At 39.4% G+C, this 20,656-nt stretch overlaps 1 protein-coding gene across 2 annotated transcripts in view; it reads left to right on the forward strand.

The window, feature by feature from the left end:
* Positions 1 to 2,172: 2,172 nt before the first annotated feature.
* The window catches only part of LOC108739895 (nesprin-1), a 71,158-nt gene continuing 52,674 nt past the window's right edge, over positions 2,173 to 20,656 (forward strand). Inside the window, exons 1-11 of one of the 2 annotated variants that reach the window (XM_025978753.1) lie at positions 2,173 to 3,158; positions 3,985 to 4,046; positions 4,512 to 4,607; positions 5,161 to 5,337; positions 6,415 to 7,461; positions 7,526 to 7,727; positions 7,790 to 16,786; positions 16,955 to 17,170; positions 17,228 to 18,362; positions 18,685 to 20,245; positions 20,303 to 20,624. In XM_025978753.1, coding sequence (XP_025834538.1) covers positions 2,504 to 3,158; positions 3,985 to 4,046; positions 4,512 to 4,607; positions 5,161 to 5,337; positions 6,415 to 7,461; positions 7,526 to 7,727; positions 7,790 to 16,786; positions 16,955 to 17,170; positions 17,228 to 18,362; positions 18,685 to 20,245; positions 20,303 to 20,624 — 14,470 coding nt within the window. In that variant the 5' untranslated portion in view covers positions 2,173 to 2,503. The remainder of the gene's footprint in view (positions 3,159 to 3,984; positions 4,047 to 4,511; positions 4,608 to 5,160; positions 5,338 to 6,414; positions 7,462 to 7,525; positions 7,728 to 7,789; positions 16,787 to 16,954; positions 17,171 to 17,227; positions 18,363 to 18,684; positions 20,246 to 20,302; positions 20,625 to 20,656) is intronic. The other variant, XM_025978752.1, reaches the window with a different exon arrangement.

Genomic DNA, 20,656 nt, shown 5'->3' on the forward strand with positions numbered 1-20,656 from the left:
ATCACTTGATAACCTGTGTACATTTTATCAGCATATTTGTGTGTATTATATGCACAGTTTATTGCAAACAAACTTTTGAGCCAAATGGTTTTATATGGATTCATAAATTACTTTCGTATTAGGTAATAGATTACTATGATGTACATTCTTTTATGAATTGTTGATGACGCCGATATAATTGATTAATTTTTATACCTACATAGTACGTAAAGTGCTTTTAAACAAGTGTGGAAAGCATAAAATTTGCAATCTAGTTTATTTCTCATGGTAGCCGAAAGAAATAAGAAAAAAAAATAAACGAATACGTATTAGAACGAACTGGGCACATAGTAACTATAGACTTCATTGATCGAAAATGTTATTTTTAAAAATGATGCCACATAGAACAGAACCAGAGAAAATTGGTTTAGTTTTGAACAAAATCAATAAATGCTTGGTGCAAATTAATCAGCTTAGCCTTTATAATGGGCACACAATTTATTTACATATGTATTTATATATATATCTATCTACATAAATATGTATGTGTATATTGCATGATAGTTCGGTCAACAAAGCGACCTTCGAAGAAATGAAATCAGCCACTTAAATTGTTAATGTCATCACTATTAATTTGCAAGTAAAAAACAGCAACATTCTCTTAATAATTTAATAGTATTGTATATTTAGGAAGCTTGCATTTTTTGTTTAAGTAACTGTTTCAGTTCTATATGAGTATTGTATACCCTAGACAAAAATTTTCAGTCTCTCTCCAGTCTCTCAGAGTCTTTCAGCGTCTCTGAGAGCGTCGCTCACAGTCTCTCAGTTATTGCCTAGGTGTTTTTATGGATCTCTCACAGTCTCTGTATGAGAGACTCGAACGATAAAATTGATAATTCAGAGATTCAACTCTCTCTCACCGAGAGACTGAATGAATAAAACTGAAAAATTGAGAGACTCGAGTCTCTCGTAGAAAGACTGGGATCTCTGAAATATGTTGAACTTGGAAAATTTTAACCATGTCTATCGAAACACCACTTATTGAGAGATTCCGATCAGAGATTCGAGTCTCGTTCAGAGACTTGATACGTAATGAGGATCTCTCCATAAGCGACTCGAGTCTCTCGTTCAGAGACGCTAAACAGTTTTTTTTTGACAGTCTCTCTCAGCGACACCAGAGAGACTCGATGAGAGACGGAGACTCGAGTCTCGCTTTCAGTGACTCTGAGAGACCGAACATTTTTAGCTCGGGTACTTATTAAAAAATAGCAAACAGCAACAAAATTATGAAACTCCATTGTTTGCTAAAGAAGTCAGAAGTTTTTGGTTGCTTCTGAAGACTTCATCAGGTCAGTAACAGTAATGCTGACGTCAATTTTTCTGCATAGTGAGTTACTACATTTAGTTTTTTTGCCTTAGCATGCAGTTCACTTTATGCACAGCTTTTGGTATGGAGTACACTTATAACTACTGAATATTTTTAATAATATACATAAATTTTCGCAAACTTTGCTCTCTCCACAACTTTGACTTCTTCAGACTTCAAAACCGAAAATATGAATTTTCGAACAAAATGAGGCACGTGTGTGTATTTACAGGTATCTAAATCGCAAATTTTAAGTAGCTGTAACCTTCTGTTTGATTTACAACCATGTATGCACCTATATGGGCGTGTGGATATATATAGGTACATATATCTGTTAGTACATTAGGTATAAAAGTATGTCACATGAGACGAGACATTGCAAAGAGGTCATTATTGCATAATCTGTTCCTTTCGTAACAACAGTCATGACTGTTTTCTTTAGTTGACCACTCAAGGAACCACAAAAATTTGGTACCCAAATGTACAGTGCATTTAAGTAGGTGCTTCTTTTCTCTGATGTGAACATTCCGTTCTACTCTGGTGTAGATGTAGATAAACCTATGTTTTATACGTAAACAGGATGATACTGAATCCTGTTATCGAAAAAATAGAGAAGATCACAAGGATAAAAAATTGGTGCCATGTGGGTACCACCCTTTTCGGAAATGAAGTTATCAGGCGATAAGATTTAGATGTTACTAACATCTGACTATGTTATGCACGTATGTAAGTTTTATAGAAAACCAGGATAATAATGATAATTAACACTAATTGAAAGAGTAGTAAAGAGAACGAGTGGCGATGCGTATTTGCCGTTCTTCTGTTTTCCAGTTAGCGATTTAGCGCAACCAGCGAAGCGGCAGGTTTTCCGCTGATCGTGAAAGAGACAAGTTTTCAGACTTGCTCAGTTCCATTCGCGGTATCGAACGATAACAAACGACTGACGACAAGGACGACTTTCGACTACGACGCCGTAGTCGCGGAGTGCACGAATTTTCCGATCTCCACTCGCCCATCGCCTCACCAAACATATAAACGTGCTCGATTATCGTGGAAAGAAAACAGTGAAATGGTAGCTTTCTTGCACCTCTTGACTCACAGTGATCATTTTCCAATTGCCGAAGGTGGTATAATAATAGTATTGTTGTGCCAAGTGCAATGAGCGACGAGGCATCGTCGTTGGGCACGCCCAAGAGCAAGCCCAGACGGTCATCGACTTCTGAAGACACCGTCGACCATCAGTTATCTCATAGTGCAAGCAAGCGTCTCAAAGATCGGGTCACGTTCTTCGAACAGATATGGACTGGAGGAAGTCCAGCAAAAGCCGACTCGACACCATTTCCGGACGCAGAAGAATTCGAAAGGAAACTCAAAGAAAAAGATCTTAAAACGAAACGAGATCGTTATGAAGAAGAACAAGAAGAAACGTACAGAAAGACCACCACAAAAATCAACCAACAGTATACCAGGATTACCAGGACGAGTACGAGTAGAACACCGTCCGAGGAACGAATCGTTGACGATTCAGCTTACCATACCAGTTACGGTGGAGCGAATACTTTGTCGCATTCCAAATCTTCGAGCGTCACATCGTTGACCGGTAGATTTTTATCCGAGGACAGCTTGAGGGCGAAGAGTCCTTTGAAAGAGGATTGGGAATCTGTGTCTAATAATACCAGTAAAATGACAACCAGCTCGTCCTCCGAGTGGTACAACGAATACAAAGCTCAAAGCTTACATACGGCGTCGCACCACAAGCTCGAGTACGTCAGGAGCAAATCGCAATACGACAGTCATATAGCATCAATACGAGGTCAGAATCAGATAAAACACTTACCATTGTCCCTTTAATACTAATATCAATAGTTAATCTCTAGGTGTATGTATAATTAGATTCGTATTTCAAACGGAATGATCTATTTCACTAATGAAAACAGAATACTAATATATATATAAAAAACAAATGTTAACTTCCGCTACGTTATCGTTTGTTATCATAAAAAGCACTCTTTACGGCTTGTAGAATGAGAATGAGGGCATTAATATGACAAAATAATTATTTATCGTTAGTTCCCTATGCAGAAAGGGATGACACGAATATCTCCTGATGATACGAGTTAACACAAACAGTTTATTCAATAGAATCATTGGAGATGATTTGTTTTTCCACGGATTTGTGCGTTACGCAAATGTTCGACTGTATACTCACGTACTATTGATTAATTTGGGTCCATATTTAATAAGTTTAAAAATAGAGGGTTCCGTAAGCTATTGAACACTCTAGGTGTCTTCCTACACTTACACGAACTGAGAAAAAAAATGATAGAATAAATTCGATCGTAGATTTTTACTTGTAATTCAAAAGTTGTTACATTAAATTCTAATTACATCTTATAATGTTATACTAGTAACATTAATCGGTGTTAAAAATTGTTATAGACATTGCAGCATTAAATTAATCGACATTGAATAACAATTCTTGTTAAATTCGAAGAAAAGGTTGTTTAAATGGAAGAAAATCTCATAAATTTTCCCAAGAAAATCCATGAGCAACCTTTTTATTCTCCCTGAGTACTTATATAATATGCTGTTTTCTATTCTATTGTAAATGGCGCTTAGAATGTTTAAATTTATTCCAGATGAACAAGAAAGAGTCCAGAAAAAGACATTCGTTAACTGGATCAACTCGATCTTGGCAAAGGTAATAAAAATGTTGAAGGTAACCGATACTTCTTGTGGGAAAGATAGATGTAGGTAAAACACAACTCTTTTACTTCGCATCGGGTTATTTTTGCAGTGTGTGTTACGGTCACGCCTTGTGATTTACCATTTTAAATGTTAATGTTAAGGTCACGTAACATTCAGATACAATGCATACAGAATTGAGCAGCACGTTTCAACCGAATTGTTGCAAAATATTCTACAATTTGTAATTTACCTACTCCTGATACTCACTCACAGGAATTATTATTACTTTATTTTCTGCTTAATAAATAAAAATTTTCCCTTCGAAAGGGGGAATCGTGAATGGCTTTTGTTCGCCTGTTATCGTTGTTAAGCTCTACTATTTTGTTCACCTATTCACGCTTATTAGATGATAATAGTAACATGTTTCGGAAGTTTTTAACTACAAATTAAGGCGATATTTATTCTGTTGTAAATATAGCGGATACCTCCCTTGAAAATTGAGGATCTGATAGAAGATTTGAAGGATGGTACCAAACTTATAGCTTTACTGGAAGTTTTGTCTGGGGAGAAACTGGTAAGCTGGTATTAATTGTACATACCTACTGTAAAATTGTTGAGAGCTTGTACTTACGTCATCGACATAGTCTGTACGAATCAATTCAGAATAACACATTCACATACTGATTATATGTATAGAAAGTACGTTCCAGTTTATATTCTTCTTGCTTCAGGCAGCACTATTCTTATTAGTACTTACAATATTAGTACAATTAAATTAAATGTTGAAATATTGTAACCTAATACCTTCCACTTGGTTACTAGGTCAATTAGCAATAATACAAATAGTTACAATTATTTTTTTTTAGTCTCTCTCACCCTAATAATTACTAATTCCTTGTCCTTTTTTTACATCTCCTTCTATTAATATATATTAATATTATCTTGAGTTGTTGTTTCAACTAATGATCATGTCTGATGTGAGATGTTTACGTGTCTTATCCAGTTGAACGTATGGTCAATATGCAATCTCTCAACGATGTTACTTAAAGGTACATAGAACGTCTTTTATTGTAATAAAGAATGTCAAAGGAAATTGCGATTTCTTTATCGGAAATTTTTGTTTGTAGCCTGTGGAGAGAGGCAGAGTTCTCCGCAGGCCTCACTTTTTAAGCAACGCTAACACAGCTTTGCAATTTTTGCAAAGCAGAAGGATTAAGTTGGTCAACATAAACTCCAGCGATTTGGTTGACGGTCGGCCAGCAGTCGTCCTTGGACTAATATGGACTATAATTTTATATTTCCAGGTATTTATCAAATGGCATACATTTGCAATTAATAGATACGTTTGTTTATGTAACTGCCTGACGGCATACTTACTATTAAGGATTTGTATGCATCACGAGGATGACATGAATCAAAAACTTCTCTTCTTTCGCGTCTCTATTTAAAGATGAACAGACAATAAAAATTTATTTACCTGAGGATAACAAAATAATTTTACATGCACAAATCTGTTTTACAAATCATATTTGTTATTTACTGTTTTGTGCAAAATTGTGTCGCGAACTTCCAAAATTATTTTATTTTTCTGTGACAAAATTGTGAGTAAAGCATGAACCTTTATCTTGCTCCCCTTTTAAAGGCGCATTCTTATTAAGGGTATATATATATAATTAACAAGGGGTGAACTAGTCTTTTGCTGTTGTACGTTGAATTTGGGGTCATGATAATTGTTACCTAATACTTGCCAAGTAGATACGCCGTATTTTTTAGCGCTTTGACCAAAATATATTCATTATTATACAGTTATTTAATAATATGACAAAGTGAGCTTGTCGCCTTATGCAATAAATACTTAAAAAACAATTGCTTAATATCTTAATAAAACGTTTTCTAAGCTTCGCAATAAGGATGCAAGGATGCCACCGGTAAGTACCAGTTTTATTGTAACCTTAATTCCATGTACAAATCTATGTATATGATTTTTTCATTTCAATCATAATGAGAGTTATATTACGGTCTCTCAAAGCTTTCGTAGACTTTCTTATTTTTCCGCTTTAGGTTTCCTGTTTATTATTTATTATTTGCTTGCTGATTCAGGCTTTACATTTGTTATGAAACGGGAGCGTATAAAGGTTTTTGTTGAGTGATTACCGAAATATATCAAACGACATATCCTATATTTACACTAAAAATAAAAGAAATACAGAAAATAGTGCATGACTTCTGTTGCTACGACGATAAAATATATCAAACGACATATCCTATATTTACACTAAAAATAAAAGAAATACAGAAAATAGTGCATGACTTCTGTTGCTACGACGATACGACGATTATCTTCGATTTTCTACCAGTTCTTATTTCGTTTAATTGTTTAGATCGAAGAGAACAGCAAAGTGCTAGAGTATTTAGGTCCTTGGGAGAGCACGAGTAGTTTAGAAAGCGCAGGAACGTTGTCGTCTTCGACGAAAGACAAAGAGAAATGGAAGCAGGGTGCGAGAAAAACGCTCCTCCAATGGGTCTCGAACGCCCTGCCGAGCGATTGCGGCGTGGACGTTCGAGACTTTGGAGCCAGTTGGAGAGACGGCATAGCATTCCTCGCCTTAATTGATGCAATCAAAGCGAACCTAATTAATTTGGCCGAACTGAAGAAAGCATCGAATCGCACGCGATTGGAAACTGCATTCGACGTGGCCGAAAAAGATTTGGGAATCACGCGACTGCTCGATCCTGAAGACGTAGACGTTCCACGACCTGACGAGAAATCGATAATGACCTACGTAGCCCAGTTTCTTCATAAATATCCCGAACCAAAAAGCACAGGACCGGACGCCATCGCCGCACTTCGAGAGGAGTACGGCGACTTGTTGGCGTGGCTTTTGAAGAAAACTCAATATTTAGAACATTTACAACAAACCGAATCGCTACCACTCATCTACGACGAATACGAGAATTTTGTCGACGAAGTGGAAGCCAAGGAAATAGTCTACAGAAAGTTGAAAGGAATCGTCGAATCAAAAAGCATGGTGTCGATAGCGACCGAATCCTGGTTTGATATCAATAAACTCTGGCATCAGCTTCAGGGACAGTTGAGATTTTGGTTGGCTTTGCTGGACGCACAACTTCCCACAGACTTCCGCTTTGTCGGCGAATGGCTGGCCAAAGCAGAAGACTTGCTGTATTCCGATGATACACCCGCGGTCATGAACGAAGAGGCCGCGACCGTTATCAGTAGAAAACTAGAGGAACATAAGAAATTCTTTGCCGATTATCCTAACGTTAGATATAAGTTTGAGGAAGCGTGTGATACTCCTTCAGTTCGTCAAGTGCCTCCCTCCCAATTGGCTAATATGGCTAACAGACTGAACGCGGTTGTTCCAAAGGCTGCCCAAAGAAGGGTCAGACTTAAATTCCTTGAGCACAAGGTAACAACTCGATGTTATTACCCTTTATTTATTGTAATTAAAAAAATAAACGTGTTTATTGCAGTGTTGCCTTGTTGCTTTTCTACAACTGACTGAGAATAAGCTCAAGGGGTGGACGGTCAAATACGGACGACTGGAAAAAGTCGTGCAGTTTTTGGAACAGTATAAAAATTTCGTATCTAAAAATAATATTTTTCAAGAATTTAATAGGGCCTACGTGGATATGCAGGCAGTTATAGAAGAATATAAGCGCGATGGCAATATAGGTAAGTCACTTTCTTTTTTTTTTCGTGTGTGAACTTTTCTATTTAATTTGGACGGGTTTTAGAAAAAAAACAAGTGAACGAAATCGAAAAGTTTATGCGTGACATAGCGGATCGTTGGAAACATGTGTCGATGGAGTTGAGGTGTGTCGAAAGCATGCTCGAAGAGGTTGTTGCTTATTGGCGTAGATGGAACACACTTTCCAGCGAATTTTCCAACTGGCTCGACCAGGCCGAGAAACACATCAAACTTTCGGAAGACGATCGAATGGAGTTCTTCCAAGACATCAGCGTGTGGAGAGACAATTATCAACTTCTCGGCGACACTGTGAGCTTCTTGATTGCAACTTGTCAGGATCAAATAGCCGGTGAACTTCGCGAGAAGTACAACGAAATGACCGCCCGTTGGGATAACCTTTACCCCCACGTGAACCAGTACAGTCATGCAGGAGACATCCTCAGAAACAGAAAGGAGTTTAGGGCAGGAGTCGAAGTTTTGTCCAACTGGCTCCGAAACGCAGAAGAAGTCGTCAACTCCCAACAACTCGGTTCCATTGACAAAATCAAAGCCCACGGAGAAAAACTGTTGAAACTCCAAAGCGAAGTGGGAGGAATCGAAGACTTATTCAAAAACGCGAGCAAAACCTTCCAAACGTTGATTCAAGATTTATCGAGAGACGAAGTCGATAAGATGATGGACATGCTAAAAAGACAGAAGGAAGCGTTGGTACGAATGCGTGCCCTCATACCGCAACAGATACATCTGTTTAGTCAGCTGCTCGTTCAACAGGAGTCTCTGGACGCAGGATATTTGGAGATAAGCAATTGGTTAGATGAAGCAGAAGCGCATTTGAGCGGCTTGTCGCTGGGAGGAAGCAAAGAAAATGTACAGAACCAGCTCGACAAACATAAGCGTTTCTTTGCCAGAACGCTATACTATCAATCGATGTTGGACAGCAAAAATAAAGTTCTAAGGAACATCGTTAAAGCTATAGATCACGACACAAATTCCGACATCATGGAAATGAACGCCAAGATGCAAAGGTTGAACGACAGATTCGAGTACGTGATTAAGAACGCCCAAAAGTGGGAACACAATCTACAAGAAATTATACGTTGCTGGTCAGACTTCAACGAATGCGAAAGGGTTATCTCGACATGGTTAACCAAGGCTGAGGAGTTTATCGGCGAAAAACGCATTGATTCTAAGCAGACTGTCGAAAAGCACAAACATTTCTTCGAGAGTGTTGACGAAAGATGGATAAATGATTTGGCACAAACCGCTAAAAATTTACAGAAATGCTTGCAACCCGATCAGCACAAACCCATCGTCCAATCCGTGGAGAGACTTCAGGCCAAATGGAAAGAGGTGTTGTACTTTGCACCCTTGCACTTAATGAGATTGGAATTCCGCTTGGACGAGAGCGCCTTTAATCAATACGTGAAAGAAATGGAAAAAGAAATCGTCTCCGAAAAACAGGTGATGAACAAACAAGGCGACATTCAGGATGTTCTATTGCGAAACGAAAAATATTTCGGTCGACTTGGGCATCTTCGTGAAGCCGAACAGTGCCTACATAACATGGAAAAGATTGTCACCGTGTACACTCAGCACAACCCAACGGATAAAACTTTGAAAGAATCTTTGGATCAGTCCTATGAAAAGTGGAAAGGTGTAAACGAGAAACTGGAAAATCTCAAGCGACAATTGGACGTTATTCCGGAAAAATGGAAAGAATACCGTCAGAGATTCGAGAGCATGATAAAATGGATGACAGAAGTCGATTCCGTTTTGAATAAAATATTTTCCAACATCCAAAACATGGAAGATTTCGAAAGGGACAAGAGAATTTTTCAAGGCGTATGCAACGATGCAGATAATAAACGAGACGACGTCAAGTGGTTGGTCCAGTGTTTAGATTTTCTTTTGACCAGCTGCTCGGAAAGCGATGCTACAGTTGAACAGTCGAAACTGGAAAGTTTGATAACGAAATACAAAAATTTGATACCTACACTAGAAATAACAATGACGAAAACGGAAACCCTGACGAAATGTTACATGTACAGGAAAGAAGTTCAAGAAGTTTGCACTTTGCTTAGACGCGTCAGAGAACAATCTAAAGAAACTCTGCCCATCAAGGATTTAGAGACCATGAACAAAGTTGTTAGGCAACAAGATTCGGCTGTAGTTCAACTGGATCAGCAAAGGTCGAACATTATTTCGATGTTGCAAAAGGGAAAAGATCTCGCAAAGGACACGTTCGCACCGGAATTCCTTAAACAGGAAATCCTCTCTCTGGAAAAGGGCTGGAACGAAACATACGAAGAAACCAACAAAAAATTACAGACGTTAAAGACCACCCAGGTAGTTTGGAAGTCTTACAACGATCAAAAGGAAGAAATCGTCGGTCTATTATCACATGCTAGAGCGGAGTTGAACAGAGTTGCTCCTGATCAATATACAATTTCGACAATACAAACGGATCTACACATTAAAGAAGAACTCGACGTCCATTTGAGGGAAAGAACTCGAGAAATGTTGCAGAAGTTGAGAGAACTCTATTTTAGGCTCAGAGAAATGGAACTGATCGATATAGATTCCGAATTGGAAGAGGAAATCAAAGACATAGACGAGCGTGTTGAAACTACGACCAGAAGCGTACAAGAGCAGGTTCAATATCTACAAAAATACAAGACAAAATGGGTGGAATTCGATACTCGCCTGAAAGATCTTCGAAAATGGATAGTTCAGGATGTACCTCTCATGATCGAACACATAGACGAGGAGTACTTGGAACCAGAAGAACGCATCGAAAAAACGAAAGCTCTGAAATCGGAAGTTGCCGAAAAGGTTGATCTGCTCGATCAACTGTACACCAATTCCAAAGAAGTGATTATCAACGAGCAAACCCCAGAGGCTCATAAAGTTAAGACGGACTTGGCGGAGCTGAAAGATAAGATTGAGAAAATAAACGAAGACGTTCAAGTACAGTCTATTGTAATCGATAAAGATTTAGAAAAGTGGAAGAAGTATCAATCTGAGATCGGCACAATTAAACCGTGGATAGAAAGAGCTGAAGTAAAAATGCAGACCGGTTATCCAAAGCCGACCACCTTGGAAGAGACCAAACAGACACGGACGAAGATTGAAGAATTCAATAAGGACTGTGACATACAAATGACTAAACTGGAAAACATTAAAGATTTGAGTAGACAAATGGTAACAAAGAAACTTGTTAATCCAGACGAAATAGACACTCTATTTAGTAAATGGACTGTTATAAAACAAACTGCGTCCAACTGGAGTAACAAATACGACAAGTTGGTTAGAAACTGGGAAGAATTGGACGACGATATTAAAAAATTAGAAACATGGGTCGAAAAGAACAAACAAAGGATCGATGGTAATTTAGCTGAAAGCAAACGTCCCCAACTTAACACTTTAGAGAAAGAATTGGCAGATCTGCGAAGCTTCAATAACGAAGTATTCGCCCAACAGGCTAATCTGATGTCTCTGATGCAAAGCTCAGACTCTGTCGGCCATCTTCTCACCCCAGAAGGTTCTGCCGAGTTAAGAAACAGGATACAGGACTTGAAAACTAAAATAACAAAACTGGCCGAAAGTACGAGGAGTAAAATAGACCAACTTTCCGACGAAATTCTTCACAGGCAAGAGTTCCAAAATAAGATTGAAGAATTTTCAGATTGGATCAATCATCTGGAGAACAAGGTCAGTCAAGTCAACGAAATTAAATCGGACAAAGTTGACGTCGCCCTACAGACTGTTCACGACCTGATTCAACAGCACACAGATAAACAAACAATGTTTAACAATATTTATCAAGAAATTAAAGACATGTCCCTGGCAAGTCGCCCCGAAGAGGCAGACGCTCTCAACGAAAATTATAGCAAGATCGCACAGACTTACCAGACTGTTGAGCACAAACTCAAAGATAAAAAGACTTCGTTAGAAAAATGGAGGGAATTGTTGAATTGGCATCAGGAAACGATGAGACAACTGTCCCATACGAAATACCAAACTAAAAAACAAAACTTAAACGTAGAAGAGTTGAACAAGTTCATCAAAGACGTCGACACGACGTTATCGAAAATTGAAAATTGGAAATCGAAAACTAGTCAACTGGACGACAAATCGCGGCAGATAGTTATAGTCGACGAGAGTACCGGCACTCCGACTACTGCAGAAGTTTTATTGAATCAAGAAGAAGCCGAAGCAACCGATGTTAAACGATTACTCGTTGACAAAGTCGGTTCTGTGGAAAAATTAGAAGCCCAACGTCATTCGTTCACTAATTTACAAGAACAACTCGAGAAAAAATCTAACGAAATAGAGAAAGAGCTTAAAGAAACAATCGAAAAAGCAACAAGCATCAAAGATTTTCAACCGGTTGTAGACCACTTGGATAATCTACAGAAGAAGATAGCACAGTCGTCAGATTTACGAGAGAAACTGCATAAAGAAGGCGAATCGTTAATAAAGCACGATTTTCAAAACGTTTCGACAGTACAAAATGCACTCTTGAAAATAGATTCGAAATGGGAAAAGCTAAGCGAAAAAGTCGAAGAAGAAAAGCAGCGATACAGCGACAGTTTGGCATTACTTGACGAATTCCACGAAGAAAAAGAAAAGGTAACTAAAGATTTAGAAACAATTGATCACGCTTACAGCACTCAAAAACCTTCGTACGATCTAATCCAAGCAAATGGTAATTGTGCCGATGCGAAAAGAGCATTGGAAGCGGTGAAAAAGTCGAAGTTATATTTGGATAGATTGGAGAAAAAAGCTCAAATTATTCTTAAAAAATTCGAACCGGATTCGCTCATAGAACAAGAAATAAAATCGGAAATACACGAAGCGAACTCGTATTGGTCTAAAGTGTACGAGAAAATTCTTAAAGTTGTTCACTCCAGTGAGGCAGAGGCCATCGTTTGGAAAGACGTCGAGGAGGTGAAGAACGAGTTAATGGCGTGGTTAAACGAACAAAACGTCGGTTTAACAACTGCAATCGAAAGACCAAACGAAATAGAAAACGCCCAAATTAAATTGACCAAGTATAGGGAAGAACTTCCTTCGCACTTAAGTCTCAAGCAAAACATTTTGAATAAATACGAAAAGTTATTAGAATTCGAAAACGTTAAACAGATTCCCACCGTTGAATCTCTAGTACAGGTGCTCGAAGAACAATTCGCGGAGGTACAGAATAACGCTGATAAGCTCCAAGAGGTCACCTCGAACTATAGCAACAAAGAAAAGTCGATCCGTACTCAAATTAAAGAGTTCAATAAGACGATATCGGCATACAGAGAGAGAGCTGTGAAATGCGAAGATCTTTCTGGAGAAATCCCCAATGTCTTCGACCGATTAAACTCATGCCAACAACTCCAAAGAGAACTCAGCGGTTGTAACGATCAGGTCCAGAAGATCGAAGAAAGTATCGACAATATAAAAAGTTTGTACAGTAACGTTGGCGATGGTAATATCTCTAAAGAATTTCAAATGGCCAAAAAGAGATACGAAAGCGTTCTGTCGCAGACGAAAAAGGCCGAAAGCTCATTAAAAAGTTTCCTCGAAAAGTTGTACAACGAGAAATGCAATAATTTAAATCGAATAATAAACACCCACAGGGAGAAAATAAAATGGTGCTTACCGGAAGCAGACAGTGATAAGTACAATTTGGATATGAAATTGAACACGCTCACTAGTGTTACCGAAAATTTCGAGGAGTGCGACAAACGAATGAAAGAAATAGAAGAGTCTTTGAATCAAATTTGCCAAATCGAGACGCCCGAAACTAAAAAACTTCTCACCCAAGAAAAGGACAAACAAGCCGTTGAACTGAAAAAACTGAAGGACGAGCAAGCTAATGCCGAAAAGTTAGTAAAGAATTGCCTCAATCTTCTAGACAAACACGAACACATGGTCGAGAACATCTCATCGAAGCTCAAACCGATCGAAGATGTTGCTCGTTTAGAAAATACTAGTAGTATCGCCGTTGATTCCATAAACGACAAGATCAAGGAAATACAAGATTCAATGAATCGACTCAATCAATTCGAAAAGGACTTGGACCAATTAAAAGATTTGGACGAAGAAATCCAGAAGCAATTGCCTAATTCCAGGACTGCTCGTGCCAGCCAACAAATTTTTGCCCGATTTCAGGCTCTATCCAAGTTTATTTCGAATTATTTGGAAAAACTGAATGAACTGGAAAGCTACATTCAACAATACAAACAGAGCGTCGATAGGTTCGAAAAGTGGCTTCAAGAAGCCGAAACTAAGGTCAAATCTTACGAGCATATAGTTTCAACGAGTTCCAGACCTAATCAGTCTACTTTAGAAGAACTAAAACAATTCGTAAAAGAACGGGAAAGAGGACAAGAACTGCTGAACGACGCCGTGGATCACGGAGAAGCTCTCTTCTCTGGTATTACTCCTGCAGACAAGGAAAACATTCGTACGGAATTGCGCGAGTTGAGGAAGAAACTGGAAAGTATAATTGATGAAGTTAACGACGTCTACAAAAAAGTTGAGACGAAGCTGTTGCAACGTAATTCGTTCGACGATAGCTTGGAACAAGTGAAAAACTGGCTCACGGATGCAGAACTAAAGGTAGGAGATGAAGACGATCTGGATGCGACTTTGCCCGAGAAGAAGCAGAGACTTCACACCGTACGAGGTCTTGCCCAAGACGTTGTTTTGCACAAAAACATTATCGAACAGCTACTGGCAAAATTAAAACAAATAACAGACGAAGAAGCAACAGCAAAATTGAACGCAATCTTACAGAAATACGAGAATCTTGCGAAAAAGGTCGACCAAAAGTTGCAAACGTCAGAAATATACGTAAACGATCACGAAACTTATCTGAAAGAATTAGAAAAGTGTAGCGATTGGATGAGTGCACTCACATCAGAAACTGCAATATTTATAGACGACACCAGAACAGAAAAACCGGATTATAAAGTAACCGTTGCCGATAATTTGTTGGCCTATCAAAACGAAGGCAACGCGCTATTGAACAATTGTAAGGAACTGTTGGAGAAAGTCCTGAAACAGACGGCACCGTCGGGACACCCTGCTCTAAAGAAATTATTTAAAGAACTTGAAGACGCTTGGAAGGAGTTCATCAGCATTTGTTCCGAAGCTAAAGAAAAACTGAAAGTTATCCAGGACAAGCAGGTGGAATACGAAAACTCGCTTTCCGCTTTGGAGGATTGGTTCAAACAGAAGGAGATGCAGATCAAGGATCAAAGTTTGAAAAGCACCGAAGAAGCAAAAGCTGCTCACTTGGAGAAGTTAAAGTCATTAGAACAGGAGTTTCAGACACGCGAACCCGACTTTGCACAGCTGTCGCATTATCCAGAGATCAAGGAAGAGCTTGTTTCAAAGGCTTCTCAGCTTGCTACCAAATTCAATGCGGCTAAGAAGAATCTAAAAGAGAGTATATCTAAATACGAACAGTACGTAGCAGAGCACAAGTCATTCAATAACGATTACAACCACGTGCTCAACTGGATAACGTCGAAGCAAAACGATATTCAATCAATAAGTCATATTGTTGGGGATGTTGCTGTACTACAAGAACGACAACAAACGGTAAAGTCATTGATAGACGAGAGAAACCAAAAGAGCTCAGAATTCGAGCGTATACTGGAAAGAGGAGAACGATTATATCCACACACTTCACCCGACGGCCGGGAAATAGTAAGGCAACAGCTTAGAAATCTGAGAACCATTTGGGACGGCTACACCGAAGATTTGCAGAGCGTGGCGCTGAAATTGGATCAATGTCTCATCCAATTCGCCGATTTCGCTGCTATGCAAGAACAACTGACGAAATGGCTGAAGGACGTTGAAGCAGCTATACAACAACACACGGAGCTAAAGACAACATTGCAAGAAAAGAAGGCGCAACTTCAGAATCACACCATAATGCATCAAGAAATCACGTCCCATCAAAGACTGGTCGACTCCGTTTGCGAAAAGGCTCAAGAACTAGTCAACCAGACTAAAGACAAGTCGTTAAACATCTATCTCGAATCAATTAAACAACTGTTCAAGAATATCGTAACAAAATCGGAACAGCTTCTTTCAAACTTGGGCGATTGTGTCGAAACACATCAAAAATACAATAACCAAGTTGCAGTATTTAAAAAGTGGCTGAACGAGGAGTCGGAAAAGGTGCAAAGTTTCAACACCACAAAGGGCGACGAAACAGAACTGAGAAAAAGGATTGAAGACCTGAAAATTCTACAGGCTAATAAAATCGATGGGGGTAATAAATTGGAACAATTAAAACAAACGTTTGTAAGTGTGTCTAAATCGACAGCTCCGGCAGGAATAGACGAACTTAAGACAGAAATGAGCCAAATCGAAGATTCATTACAGAAACACTTCGCCAAACTTGACGAGGTCATTTCGAAACAAAACAATGCGTTACAGCAATGGAAAGAATTTGAGAGCGATATGGAAAAATTAAACGAATGGTTCAAAAGTATCGAGTACGAATTCAGAGATCAACCTCTTCAAGCGAATCTAAAAACTAAAACCGATCAACTGCAGAAATTCTCTCGGTTGAGGGACGAAATATCGTCAAAAGAAAAAGAAATCGAATCGGTCTGCGACAAAGGTCATAGCTTGTTTCAAATTAGTGAGGCGCCAAAAATGAAATCCGCCGTAGCGCAAACCGGAAGCCGCTATCAAAATCTCTTGGCAATAAGCAAAAACACCATTGACAAATGGCAAACGCTGGTTGACGATAACGCCAATTACGATAGCAAATACAACGAAGTTCGAGCATGGCTAAAACCGCTGGAAGAACATTTAGAATCGCTCCAGCGGAAGGAAGAAAGCACCAACATGGAAATTAGGAACAACATATTGCAAGTGTTGCTGTCCGAAAAAGAGACTGGAAGGCACAAACTCAACAGTTTGACTATTGTTGGAGAAAAACTTCTGCCTGATACCGCTGCCGAAGGCAGAGAAAAAATAAGGAACGACTTGAGAAATGTCCGGGAGAGATGGGATAAAATCGAAGAAGGTTTGTATAATAATATAATATAAACATTATTTCCAATGTTTCGTAACATTTACAAATCATATCCTATTTGAATAAAATAAATGAATGAGTTATAGAGTTACGAAACGTTGCGATGGTGTTTGGCATTCACTTATTACGATTTGCTGTGTTATATCCCAATTCCTTTAGGTTTGGAAAAGCAGCAGAAACTCCAAGATGCGCATGCTTTACAAATATCCAGTTATCAAGAGCAGTTACAACAAGTCCAAGCATGGCTTGATACAATGGAAAAGACTCTTCAAATAGACACCTCCACTTGGGTGACAATAAATGAAGTCAAAGCAAAATTACTTAAGCACAAAGCGATTCATCAAGAGATTGTTTCTTATAGAAAGGCGATTGATAGTGAGTTATATCAACAAGTTACATGTGCTAAAGTTATGCGCAAATTTTATTTTATAGGTACAATCGACAAAGCAAGAATTCTAGAAAAGTTCTTCAATACGGAAAACGAAAAACGAAACGTCGAAAAGGATATTGACTCGATTAATAACAGATACCGATCATTGGTTGAAAATTCCAAGGCGGTACTTGCACAGCTTGATAATTGCCAAGAGTCGTACTTACAATTCTCCGAAATGTACAAAGCGTCTCAAGATAATCTTAAACAATTATGGGATCAACTATCCAACTACACCGACAATTCCGGCAACAAACAAACCCTGCAAGAACGTTTGGACAAACTTTCGGAGATTCAAAATCAAATCCCTGGATTGAACATGAAACTGAAGGAAATTCAAGATTACGTCGACAATAAAATTTCCCTTTTACCTGTTCGTACACAAGAAACCATGAAAAGACAAGTTGCAGATTTAAAGGTGGAATTGGATAAATTCATCGCCACATTGAGTGATGTCAAGTACGCTTTGGAGGAACGCCTTCAACAGTGGGGAGAGTATGAAGAAAATTTGGACAAACTCTTACTTTGGCTCGGAGACGTGGAATCTTCACTCAAAAGCTACACCCAGAAGACAACACTCGAAGAGAAGAAAGAACAGTTGGAGAAATACCAAGCGCTTTTGCTAGAACTAAAAAGAAACGAGCCCGAATTTGACAAAATTGCAGATGTTTCTACAGAACTGGTCCAGAGCAGCGGAGAGAACCGTCTCTTCGTTAACATTCAGCAGATGCTTTCCAGATTTCAGTCTGTTCAGGTCACTGCCAAGGAAATAGCGAAGAAATGCGAACAGGCATTCAAAGACCACGAAGCTTTCAACGAAAAATACAAACAGTGTAGCGATTGGATTGCCGCCGCTCAGTTCAAGTACGACACATGTCAGGATAATATAAAGAAAGAACCTAAAAAGGAAACGATGCTCGAGGCTATTAAAATTTTCGAAGAGCTTATCGATCAAAGGAGCACCGTCAATTCTATGCTCAATAACATGATCGAATTGGGAGAGAAGACCTACTGGAGTACGTCCCCAGAAGGAAGAGAAATAATCAGGACCCAAATACAAGAACTTCAACAAGCTTACGAATCCCTGTACGACGCAATCGGTAGCAACGAAAGGGATATTAAGGACAAATTGAATAGGTAAGCCCATACTTACGAGGGTGGATTGATAAGTTTCCGGCCTGACCAAGAAAAACAAGGTTTTTAAAAATTTTTTTTTTTATTTCTCAACATAATCTCCTCCAAGGCTGATACATTTCTCCANGTGCTGTCAAACCTACACTAGCAAGGAGATCGGGCTGAAACTATAGCTACAAGCTATCCAAGGATGGTACTATAGAATGTCACCTCAAGGTAGGCCTAGTGGCGTCATCTCTTGGTTAGGCCGGAAACTTATCAATCCACCCTCGTATATCTTAAAGAACTTTTAAATTTAATGACGAGTGCATTGTTTGTTGTTTAGGTTAAATTCAGTCGAAAACAGTTTGGAACAATTAGAAAATTGGTTGAAGGAAACCGAAGAAAATTTACCTTTAGAATTAGAGTTGAAGGCAACGTTAGACGAGAAACGCGAACAGTTGCAGAAATATAGATCTCTATTGCACACCGTAACGTCTCACAAAGAGCACATAATGGACCTAAGGGTGAAGATCGACAATCTTCCAGATCACGCAGAATCCGTCGATCAACAGTTGTCGTCAATTTCGAGTCGTCACGAGAAACTGCAACAAAGAATACAATCATTCGTCGAACGATACGAAGAATTCGTCAACGATCATCAGCAGTACAGCAAAGCCGTTTTGGAAGCACACGAATGGATGGACGCGACGCACAACACCGTCGCTCTTTGGGAAAGTACCGAGATGGAACGGGTGTCGCTTCTATCGAACCTGAAACGTTTGAAGAATTTGCAGTCTTCACTGCCCGAAGAGGAGTCCAGAATAACGAAGATACGATCGTTGGGAACCAAAGTGATCCCCGGCACTGTCGACTACGGTCAAGCCAATATTCGTTCGCAGGCCGACATGTCTCAACAAGAGTGGGAGTCGCTCAGGTCTTTTGTGGCCTCGGCAGTGACATCGTTAGAAGCCAAACTAAACAGCTGGGCCGACTATGAGAACAAAAAGGACGAAATATTGGAATGGATCCGCGATATGGATACGAAATTGCACCTGATTGATCTGAAGGCAACGGCCAAAGAAAAGAGACAACAGTTTGAGCAGCTGAAACGCCTCCAGGGTGAGGTTAAAGCCAAAGAATTGGAAATAGACGTTTTAACCGAGAAAGCTCAACAACTACATAAAGATCTCGGCACCAGAAATTCTCAGATACTCGAACTTGGTGTAAAGTATCAGCAGATCGTTCAGAAAATTAAAGAACTAACATTAAGATGGCACAATTATGCTTCCAACCACGAGGATTTCGACTCAACCACTGAAGCCTTCTCGTCGTGGTTGAAGGATCTAAACGAGAAAATCGACCAGTGTTCCGACATGACCAAGCTGTCCCAAGGAGACCTTGAGACGAAGCTACAGAAGATTCAAGAGTTAATTCTCAACAAGGACGAAGGCTCTGCTAAAGTGCAAGCCATCGTTGAACTTGGGCAAACCATTTTGGCTAACACGGTACCCAGTGGACATGACGAAATAAGCAAAACGGTAACCGAATTGCAAGAGCGATGGTCCGATCTGGTATCAAAAATGATAGAGACCAAGAGCATGCTGGAAGACAGCATCGCCAAGTGGTCGGGACTGTTGGATCAAACTCAAGGACTCGACAAAACCATCGAATGGATGGAAGCTCAACTTGCCGAGTTTTCGGTCTTTGAAAACACGCTTCCTGAAAAGAAGTCGCAGCTCGAACGTATTAAGAACGCCGAGGAAAAGATTCGCGTGGAGAAGATCGAAGTCGACAATCTTCAGGCAAAAGTCGACCAAATATTAGTTACGAGTCAGCAAAGTCAGGCTGCTCGTCAAACGAAAACTATTTTGGACAAATTTTATCGGTTAGCTGACGAAACGGCCGTAAGTACAAAAATATAATCAGTTTTATAAATGTCTAAAAATATTTTACTTTTACAGAAACTATTGCACGCCAGAGGAAGTCAGTACAGGGATCACAAGACGTACAAGGAAGCTTACGAGGAACTTCAACGATGGCTAATGAGAGCCCAAGAAAAGATTCCTCAGCTAAAACAACGACCGTTGTCGGATAAAGCTGCAGTCGATAATTTTGTGGCGCCAATCGACGCCCTTCTTAACAAACAAGCCCAAGGGGAAGTCCTGCTTGAAAATCTGGAACAGGCTGCGCAAGTAGTTGTACCAACCACCGGTGCCACGGGTCAGCAAGCGATTCTCAACGAAACGAGAGCACTCAGAGAAAGCTTTGAAAGACTTTTCAAAGGTAAAAATAAGCGACATTTAGCGTAATACGAA

Source organism: Agrilus planipennis, unplaced genomic scaffold (assembly GCF_000699045.2).
Source record: "Agrilus planipennis isolate EAB-ADULT unplaced genomic scaffold, Apla_2.0 scaffold7, whole genome shotgun sequence".
Taxonomy (NCBI): domain Eukaryota; kingdom Metazoa; phylum Arthropoda; class Insecta; order Coleoptera; family Buprestidae; genus Agrilus; species Agrilus planipennis.